Source organism: Antechinus flavipes, chromosome 2, assembly GCF_016432865.1.
Source record: "Antechinus flavipes isolate AdamAnt ecotype Samford, QLD, Australia chromosome 2, AdamAnt_v2, whole genome shotgun sequence".
NCBI lineage: Eukaryota > Metazoa > Chordata > Mammalia > Dasyuromorphia > Dasyuridae > Antechinus > Antechinus flavipes.
The window spans coordinates 454,402,375-454,412,455 of NC_067399.1; the positions used below are offsets into that span (position 1 = coordinate 454,402,375).

A 10,081-nucleotide genomic window follows, 5' to 3' on the forward strand; every position below is an offset into this window, starting at 1 on the left:
TGATGCAACCTTCCCTTCTTTGCAGAAATGAAGGATTATGTACGGAACATACACTATTAAACATTCCCCATCCCTTTTAAGTTTTTCCTTTCAAATGATTATATATATTACCAGACTCTATTGCTTGTGAACTGCTTCCTCCCTTCTTCCCCCTTCCTCCCTCGGCTTAAAAAAAATTATTTGTTACTTGAGATGGCTCCCTGGCTAAGGGAGTATAAGGAAGGATTCATAAATAAAGATCAGTAAAAGACTGTAACTTCAAAAATAGAAAAAAATTACTGAGGTAGAGACAAAAGGTATAAATAATTTTTTAAAGGGCTGTTTGGATTCGATGCTCTCTAAGCTCCCTCCCAACTCTTGCAAGTAGTGCGATTGCACTAGGGAACAGCCCCCGTCTCTCTCCAGTGGCCAAGGGAGATAGGGGTGGGATCTGTGGGAGAGGAAGAGAAGTGCTCGCGCAGGTCCAGAAAAGCCCAAGATAGGAGGGCGTGAGGGAAGGAAGGTCTTTCTACTCTCCTCATTCAACAGCCAATCATTGAACCCAAAACGAGAGTGGGCGGGGCGGGACGCACGGCGCGTCATTGCCGGCACTCACGTGGCTCTCCTGTGGGTGGGACGGGTCAGCTGACCAGCGGTGGAGGAGAAGTGGAGGAAGCCCAGCTGAGAGCTGTTGGGGCCTAGCAGTTTTGGCGTCGCCATGGCCAGTCAGTCGCAGGGTATCCAGCAGCTGTTGCAGGCGGAGAAGCGCGCCGCGGAGAAGGTTTCTGAAGCCCGCAAACGTGAGCGGCCGCGGCGGCGCCCGGGGCCCTGGGGATCGTGGGGCCTGGAGGGCAGAGGGGGAGTCAGTGCTCCATCGGAGCTGGCCGTGGCTCCGGGTTGATATGCGGGGAGGGGACTAGAGGCTGTGAGCGTAGGAGGGTGAGGTCGGGAGGGCGGCTTAGGTCAGGGAGGTCGAGGCTGCTGGGAGGTGTGGTGCTCGGGGCCAAAGCTGTAATGGAGGCCTTCTTTTAGTCCCCTTGGCTTGTGCAGGGATACCTTCTTCCCTCTCACCTTGCCCGCTCATTAACCACCCTTTGCCTGGCCTCCTAGGGAAAGAGTAGGGAGGGGCCGGGGTGAAGGGTGGTAGGTGGAATGGGAGAAGAGGACCGAAACTGTGCTTAGGGAGGGACCTTCTCCACTGGGAAGCTGGGCGCCTTCCCGGAAGTTAAATTCAGCTTATTGTTCTGTGTGATCATGTTCAAGTTACTTAACCTTTCTGAGCCTATATTTCTAATTCAGCAAAGTAAGAATGATGTCAGTGTTACCCAGAGTTTTGGAAGGACTCAAAAATAGGAAAGTGCTTTCCAAACTTTAAAACTCCGCATCAGTGTTTTCCCCAAAATTTTTCTTTCAATAGTTCTGGGAGAGAAAGAATCCACAAGTCTCAATTAGTCAGTTAACCTAAATGAAAGTATTTTGGAGTCTTTGTACATGACTTTAAGCAGAAACAATTGCCACTGTTCTACTCCCTTGTTGAATGATAGAATTCTGGTTTCCAGTCCCTAACTACTTGTAGTTCAGAATTGTGAGTGCAATGATTGAATACTGGAGAGAGCAAATTTGCCTCTCGGCTCATTTTTCAGACCTTTAATCACTCTTTACATACAGCCCTAAAATTACTGGATCATCCCCGTGGGTTGAAAACTAAACAACTGCTGATTGTTGTCCTTTCACTAGTACTTGGTCATTGAGATTTCTTCGCATCTTAATCTTAGTTCCTGAGGGCCTACAGTGAGGCTTTCTGATATACAAAAAAAGAGAATGGCAAGATATTTTCTCCCTTAGATCTTAAGGATTTTTTATGGAAGAGGTAAGAAACTCAAATAATTAATAAAGTGGAATTGATACATTCCTTAGTGTTTCAGAAAGGTGTCGTTATTATTCAGTCATGTCAGACTTTAGGACTCCATCTGGATTCTGGGAGTGGTTTGCCATTTCCTTCTCCAGATCGTTTACAGATGAGGAAGTGAAGCAAAGGGGGTTAAGTGATTTGCCCAGGATCACACAGCTAGTGAGTGTGTCTGAGGCTAGATTTGAACTCAGGAAGATGTCTATCCGCTTTGACACCTAGCTGCCCACTGGAAAGGTACTGAGGGATTTGCTATTCCAGAACAGGAGCTAAGAGAGATCTGTGGAGGATTTGCAGTTGGGAAATAAGGACATTAAGGAATTGCCACAGGCATATTTCAGAGATCAGAATATACAGTGCATTTGGCTCAAATCCAGAGGATTCATGGATAAGACATAAGATGTAGATTGTGAGAAGCATCGAATATTGGGCTAAAGGGGTTTGTATTTATATCCCCTTGAAAAATGGAAGCCATTCAGACTTTTTGAGTTGGGGAGTGAGGTATATACTTTAGGCAGATTATTCTAGTAGCAATGTTAGGATGGATTGAGAATGAGAAAGCCATTTAAAAAGATATTTCTAATATGATTGATAAAGAGGGGCCTGAACCTGGTGGGAATGGAAAGGAAGGGATAGTGAGAAGAGATGCTGCTGAAGTGGAATAGATGGAACTTAGTGAGCAGATGATTGTGGCATGTTAGGGAAAGAAAGGCTATCATGACTTAGAGTTTTGAGCTAGAATGACTAAGAAGAGGATGGTGGTGCCAATAATAGAAATGGGGAAATCAACTGAGTGGGAGGGGCAAAGGTTTTTGTTTTGTGATACCTAGAGACAAGCAAAGAGAGAAGACTTGAGAATTTCATAGATAAGCTGGAAGGGACTAAGGACAGAAAAACTCAGGCAGTTGAGGAGGGCCCACCACAAGGAAAAAAGCAAGCCAGGAAACAAAGAAGTGAAAAACCTGGAGACAAAAGGATTGTGCCAGAGAGAAACAATGGAAAAAGAAACACACAAGGATGAGAGAGAAACAGTAAGTGTGTTAGTCTCTGAAACGTATAGGGACCCCAGAAATAAGGGAGAGACAAGTTGACAAAGATTGGAGGAGATTCCAGGATTCCCAAGGGAAAGGACAACTGTAGAAGTATTATTCCATATAAGTTTGACATGATAGAAAGTTAGGTCTAAGAAAACTTTCTGTTTTCATTTTCTAATTATTTGTTTTTTTTTTTAAATATCTGGAGATTAATTTGAGGGCGTGTTCCTGTAAAGCAATAATGATATCTTAACTTGTGCCACACAAGCATTTGGGAATGATTGAACATAGTTCTCCATCCATTGAGAAACTGAATAGAATTAGTACAGATAGGAATGTTTATTACCTCGTCTTCAATGTGCCTTGAAAAGAACTTTGGAAGACAAATTGCCTGAATTATGAAATTTGCTCTGATAAGAATCATCTTTAATAATAGGAAGAGCAGTTGGACAGTACAATTGAAGAAAAATTGGTGACCTTCCCAAAAGGGTTTGGTACATAATCTTTCCTATGCATGAAGCTTAATGTTTGTCCCCATGAAAATAAGGCCCCAGCCAGGCTAGGGCCTAATTGTATGAGTCTTGTCTCCTTGAGAGGCAGCATTATATGGTAGATAAAAGACTAGACTTAGAGTCAGGAAGATCTCAGTTTGGGTACTGCCTCAGACATTAGCATTGTTTTCCTGGACAAGTCATCAAGCTTCTATTTGCCTCAGTTTCCCTATTCAGGAAATGAGGGAATTAGATTTGAAGGTATCTCAAGTTCCTTGCTACTAAATTTATGAGCCTTCCCTTTGGTCTTTGCATGTCCCATGGTCTTATTCTAGTACTTTTTTGCTTCCTGTTAAAAATCACCAAAATATTTAAAAATCTTCTTTCTATCTTGTAATGTCTTTCTTATGCAATTATTTACTTTGAAAACAGGAAAGAACCGGAGACTGAAGCAAGCAAAAGAAGAAGCACAGGCTGAGATTGAGCAGTATCGACTGCAGAGGGAGAGAGAGTTTAAAGCCAAAGAAGCTGCGGTTGGTTCCCATTTTGATCTTGCCTCCCTTAACCTTCTGATGTGGAAATCATATCACACTGTCCTTCCATTTAGAAGGATGCTTGCCCGGCCTGCTAATGAAAATCAGATGAGCTTAGTCAGTGTCAGAGTTATTTGTTTTAAGCCACAACTATAAGAAAGTTTAGTTCTGGAGGTGAGACCATCACTGGAACTGAATAGGTTAAAAAGATTTAGTAAGATTATACTACTCATAAAATTGACAGAATTGTCTTCTTTTAAAAATGTTGGTATTGGGAGCGCCTAGGTGGTGCAGTGGATAGAGCACCAGCTCTGAAGTCAGAAGGACCTGTGGTCAAATCTCACCTCAAGATACTTAATACTTCCTAGCTGTGTGATCCTGGGCAAGTCACTTGACCCCAATTGCCTCAGCTATTTAAAAAAAAAAAAAAAAGTTGATATTAAAATTTGAGAGCATGACTTATAAAATTTCAAACTCTAAGATATTATAATATTAGATTCTAGAACGTTTTCCTTAATTACATGAAGGCTTTTTTGTTGATACCATTTCTGTAGGACATGTAATAAGTTTATGATCCATCATCAGGCAGCCCCTATCCCCTACTGTGCTTGGCCTTGTGACTAGGATATATTTTGAGACTGTTGGAGTTATTGGTATGGTTGAGAGCTGTTGAATTTAGGATTTTTTCTTGTGTGGAAAATATAAACCCTTAATAGTATTGTAAGCTACTAGCCTAATTGTTGTTCTCATACTAAGTTCATGGATGTTTTTATTCTTTTATTTAACATTGCCTATATCCAGGTTGTCAAAAGCAGGGTTGTTCCTATGTAGGAATTATTTTTGTCCCCCCAGAATTGATAATTAAATTCATATAAATTTGATTCATAATGACATTTGCTGGGATTATGATTTAAGGACCTTACTTAGAATGATGTTTTGAAATTGGCAGATGATGAGAGGGATATTTTTGTGATTGGATGGATTGAGGTGTGTACCTAAAAATTTTATTTATTATTTCTTGAGTATTTTCACTTAGGATAGAAAGACTTAACTGTAGAAACTGAAACTCCCTTCAGTACAAATTTATATTGCTATGTGTATTTGGTATTTTAGCTGTCTCAAGTCCTCTAGCATTTGATACCAAGATATTAACTAGAAAGTAGAAAGAAAGTGTTTGTTAAAAGTGCTTATTGCTGAATTATTTATATTATTGGTAAAACTGAGTTTTTCTTTAGATTAAGCAAGACACTTTTTAGATTTATTTCTTATAAGCTTGACAATTGTTTTCTCTTCCTCTCCAACAGGCTCTTGGTAGCCATGGCAGTTGCAGCTCTGAAGTAGAGAAAGAAACCTTGGAGAAGATGTCTGTCCTCCAGAACCACTTCCAGAAGAATAGGGAGGAAGTCCTGGAAAACCTGTTGGCTTTTGTGTGTGACATCCATCCAGAAATCCATGAAAACTACCGTATAAATGGATAGGATAAAAGAAATAAGCTCATATTCGATAGATAGGTTGGCAGTTCAGTTGTCCTACTGTAGAATGTGAAGCTTTAGTCGTCCTGCAATTCCATTCTTGTATAAAGATTTTAAATTATTTCTGTATAGTATTTAGTATGGTACTTTAATCTTTTTGGAGTCTGAAGAATCTGACTTCATACAGACTGGAAGCTCATCCAAAGAGTGAATATTCTTATCTTTTATTTCATACAAACTCATTTTGTGAGTACAGCTTTTTTTGTGCTTTTTAGTTGGTAAGCTGGAGAATGCTACCATCCCTGGATGGTTTTAGTGATGAAGAAAATTCCTTAAAGAAAGGAGTTAAAAATTTTATACAATTTTATGTAGCATTCTCTAGAGCTTCATTATATTAAACATCAATGAAGCATTGGGAAGCAATGGGCATTCTTCAAATAGCCCTATCTAGATGGGTTTAGCATAATAATGTTGCTGATATAGCCATTTAGAATCCTTTCAGTTACCCTTGATGAAAGAGTACCAGCTGATGGAACTTGGGTGCTTATGAATAACTTGTTACATTTAGAATGGGGATGGTCACTTGAAAGTAAAGACTATTTAACATTCCTTACCTTGCATCTTTTCCTTTGGCTCGTGTTTTTAAAGAAATAGTTCAAAGAAGCCAGTTGCCCTATAATATGTTATTTGGAAAATTAATAGTCCCCAAAACCTTTAGAAAATGTGCATTGTAGGCATTGTTTGGGGGGGAAGGGAAATAATTTTTCTAGCTCATGTTAATCTATTGACATTCTCATAGATCCTCCATATTACTGACTTTTGATGTCTTGTTTAATTTGCAAAGTGGTTTCTAGTGTTCTAAATGTTTAAAGCCTGTAGGAGCCTCATGCCATCTATAGGCATGTAAGTGTATCATGTATAGGTCACTGGAGTTAATCAAGTATTTATTGAGCTTCCACTCTTTCAGCATTGTGTCGGGTGCAGTGAGGCAGGCACTAAGGTTATAGGTACTGGCCAGTCCTCAAGGAATTATTTTGCAATTGCTAAATTTTTTCATTGATGGAGAACACACTGGAATTCTTTGGGGTTTCTTAAAGAAAATCTCATTTTATGCTGACCACCCTGCTAGGAGAAGGCTATAACATTAGAAGAATCTTCTGTTATAGTAATAACATCTTCACAAATCTCAGGAGTTTTAGAACTGTCACTGGTGTAACTTTGAACTTGGGATCTCAGAGTTTTTAATACTTGAAAGCTTTGGATCTGTTCATAGCTTTAATTTTCTAATTCCTCTGGAGAGAACTCACTAGATAACCTCTTCTAGCTTTATGATTCTCTAAAAAGGATCACACTGTCTCAAATGAGTATTGTATAGATAGGTCCATGAATCATTTGAAGGTAGTAGTGCTATAGTTTGGCCAGTAGGATAGGGATAGAGGCTAGACCTTCTTAATTAATGTAAGGAATTTCTGATGAAGAGACTCTTACAGATGCAAGTCAGCATTTGTCTGATATCTATTTGCCAATAGTTTCCCCCCCTTCCCCCTAAATAGCCCTGTGAGAATTGTTTGCCTGTGGAATTTGCATTGGTCCATCTCAGATGTCTACCTATTGACATTCAATAACTTTTACTTCTCATTCCCCTTAAAGACCACTTATTCTTAATACACCCCCCCCTCCAAAAAATATAAAGGAGAGTCATCATATTCAATTTCTTTGACATCTGCTAAATGCCATAATTCTGTCTTTATATCAATTCAAATAAATAATGACACAAAATTTATTCATTTGCTTCCAAATCTTGGCCATCCTAATTAATTTATATTTCACTTATCAAATGCCTCAAACATAATTGAAAAAACCTGTGATCCTAAGCCCAAATATTCAGGAAACAGGTTAATCATCTGATCATCTTGGGTGTCATTCAGCTTAGGGTCTAAATCCTCTTCTAAGTTTTTGGTTGCCTAACTTCCAGTGTCCTAAACTCCAAAACAGTTTTACAGCAGGGAAACTGTGCTGTTGTGGATAGAACAGGAAAATTTGTCTATCAAAACTTTTTTCTCAACTGTAGCTGAGTGGAGGTACTGCACTGGGGTTTGTGTTTTAATTCTCTGCCTAAAAATAAGCCCAATCTTGCTTCTTAGTGGGTAGAGTCATGATGCCCTTCTGGGTAGATTATTCTCCATTTTTATATATGCACATCAATATTGTACATTGACATGGATGAGTTAACTATAATATATTCACTTTTATATAGCTCTTACTTTGAAATCTTGTGTAGGTAATAGAATTATGAATATTCCTGGTTGAGGGAACTAAGGCTCAGAGAAGGTAAATGGGGAATGAGTGGTTAATCCTTTTCAACAATCTAATTTGAATAGTGGTTACCATACTTTTGGCTAACCATTCTTTTTGTAAGATGCCTGACATCTACAAAAATAGTAATTGATTAATAAAGGCTTTCTGAATCTATGCCTAGTTTTTGTCTTTTGGAGAGGGAGGAGGTATCATCAAGGTATATTCTTCAATTATAGGGGGAAAAGTTTCTTTAAATATACAGTTTTCTGTGTCAGGTAAAGGGAAAGTATACTCCAGGGTATTTCTTATATATTTTATTCCATTGACAAGAATAGACATGTCTTCAGTTCACCTTTATCCAAGGAGAAGCTTTGTTCTCTTTAGTTCAGGCAGGATGCCAAGGATGGTCAGGGAGCTAGTTATATGAACTTGGGCAAGTCATTTCATCATCAAAAGGCTGAATGGTCCTTAAAGGCCCTCTCATTTAAGATACTATAATATTCTTGAGTAGCTTGGGAAGTAAGTTGTTTTGGCTTAGTAGAGAAAAGAAAAAAATCAGAGGAGCTTAAATCCCTAAGTGGATCCGTGGGAAATAAAAATCAACCTAGTAGTAACTCAAGACACCATTCTAGAGCTGAAGGAATCTTAAAAATCAGTCAAGGAATATGGAGGTAGAAAGCAAGTACCATGCTAAATAAAAAGTTCATTGAATTTTCTGGGAGGTGTAAAATATTTGGGTGAAAGCTGGAAGAGAGTTCAATGGGAGAAAATGATTGGAAGGTTAAAGTTTTAAACTTGTAGCAAGCATTTTAAACCAGATGATAACAGTTTGTGCCTCAATTTATTTTTTCCATTTTTATGTCACAAGTGTTAAACATTTTTCAAGGAAGCTTTGAAAAAAAATTGATTTGGCCTCTCACAATTGTGCAAATTAAAGAAAATTCCACATTAGCTATTTCTAAAAATGCCTGTCTCTACATTGTTAAGTTCATTTGGAGCTAAGTGGTAGGTTTCCTTTTTATTTAGTGAGTTATGAGTTATGGGCAAAATAATAATTTATTTGGTGGTTGACTACCAGATGATGAATTCCAGACACAAGTAGGCTATGTGGTGGGCAACCTATATTGTTATTAGATCCAAATCACTCTTTCCAAATTGGTAGAATTTGTGAGAACTTGACAAACAGATGAAATGCTTCAAGAATCCATGGTTACTTTCTCATGCCAGCAAAAATTAATAATTAAAGTAGTACTTGAGCAGAGATCTAGGATTAAAGGAGGCCTGAAAGACAAATTGGGAGTAATGATAGAGTAGAAATGGGATGAAGTACAGAACAAGGGTTGCAACTTTGGGAATAGAAGACATGATGGGTGTTTTTTGGTGGAATTAACAGGTAATTAATGACAGAAAATTAAACTCCCAGGTTATAAGTATAGAAAATTGGATAATGGTGATGCTATTGGCATTTGGTGAGGAAAGGTTTTGGGAAAAGATAAGCTCAGATTTGTAAATTTTAAAATTGAAGTACTAATGCGTCATCCTGGTGGAAATTTAGGCAATTGCAAGACATACATATATGTACATGTATACACAAATGTGTATATTATACATACATAGACATGTAAACAGTGAATATGCATGATATATACACATATTTTAATAAAAGTAACTATTTTCTCCCTCCCAACAAAAATAATCTGAGGGGGAAAAGCTTGAAACATTTCTAGTCAAAACCATGTCCAAAAATTTTGTCTCCATTTGTAATTTTATGTTTTAAGACTTATCTCTTATCAGGAAGTGAATATGTTTCATCATGATTCCTTTGTAATATACCCACTATGTATCTTATTCTTTTTTTTGCATGCCAAATCTAAATTCAACACACTACAGGAATTCTATCTAAGATGCTATTTCTTTTAACTTGAAGTTGGAGAACCTGGATTTAAAATTATATTTTTGTTGTTAAGAATGATAAAATTTATAACAGTTGCTTCTATAAACTTGGAAACCCCTGCTTCTCAACCCTGGTAACTCCTTCAGTGAAAGCAAAGGATTTTATCACACAAGTCACCAAATATTTGTAGCAAATGGGCACTTGAGAAATCAATAATGGTCCATACTCTCAAGTAGCTTATAGACTGCACATAAAACACACAAATGATATTCAAGAAAGAATGTTGGGCTTCAAGATAGTCCCAAGATAGTGGTATTCTGGGCTGGTAATACAGGTGTCCCAAAAGGATTTGGCTGAGATGTCTAAGTCAAAAGGCAGACTATTATAATTGTAATGCCAATTAAAGAGGGCTAAATGCCAAAGGGAAAGATGGTAAAGAACAAGGAGCAAGCAGGTAAATTTAGAGGGACT

At 38.2% G+C, this 10,081-nt stretch overlaps 1 protein-coding gene across 1 annotated transcript; it reads left to right on the forward strand.

The window, feature by feature from the left end:
- The first annotated feature begins 592 nt into the window (after positions 1–592).
- ATP6V1G1 (ATPase H+ transporting V1 subunit G1) lies at positions 593–7,890 on the forward strand. The gene is made up of 3 exons (XM_051979510.1): positions 593–779; positions 3,846–3,946; positions 5,251–7,890. Exons 1-3 carry the CDS (start codon positions 698–700, stop codon positions 5,422–5,424), a joined length of 357 nt encoding a protein of 118 aa, XP_051835470.1. The 5' UTR covers positions 593–697; the 3' UTR covers positions 5,425–7,890.
- The last annotated feature ends 2,191 nt before the right edge of the window (positions 7,891–10,081 follow it).

Coding starts and splice junctions, on each gene's coding strand:
- ATP6V1G1 (XM_051979510.1), top strand. CDS start 698: ATGGCCAGTCAGTCGCAGGGTATCCAGCAGCTGTTGCAGGCGGAGAAG. Junction 780..3,845: donor GGTTTCTGAAGCCCGCAAAC/GTGAGCGGCCGC, acceptor CTTTGAAAACAG/GAAAGAACCGGAGACTGAAG. Junction 3,947..5,250: donor TTAAAGCCAAAGAAGCTGCG/GTTGGTTCCCAT, acceptor CCTCTCCAACAG/GCTCTTGGTAGCCATGGCAG.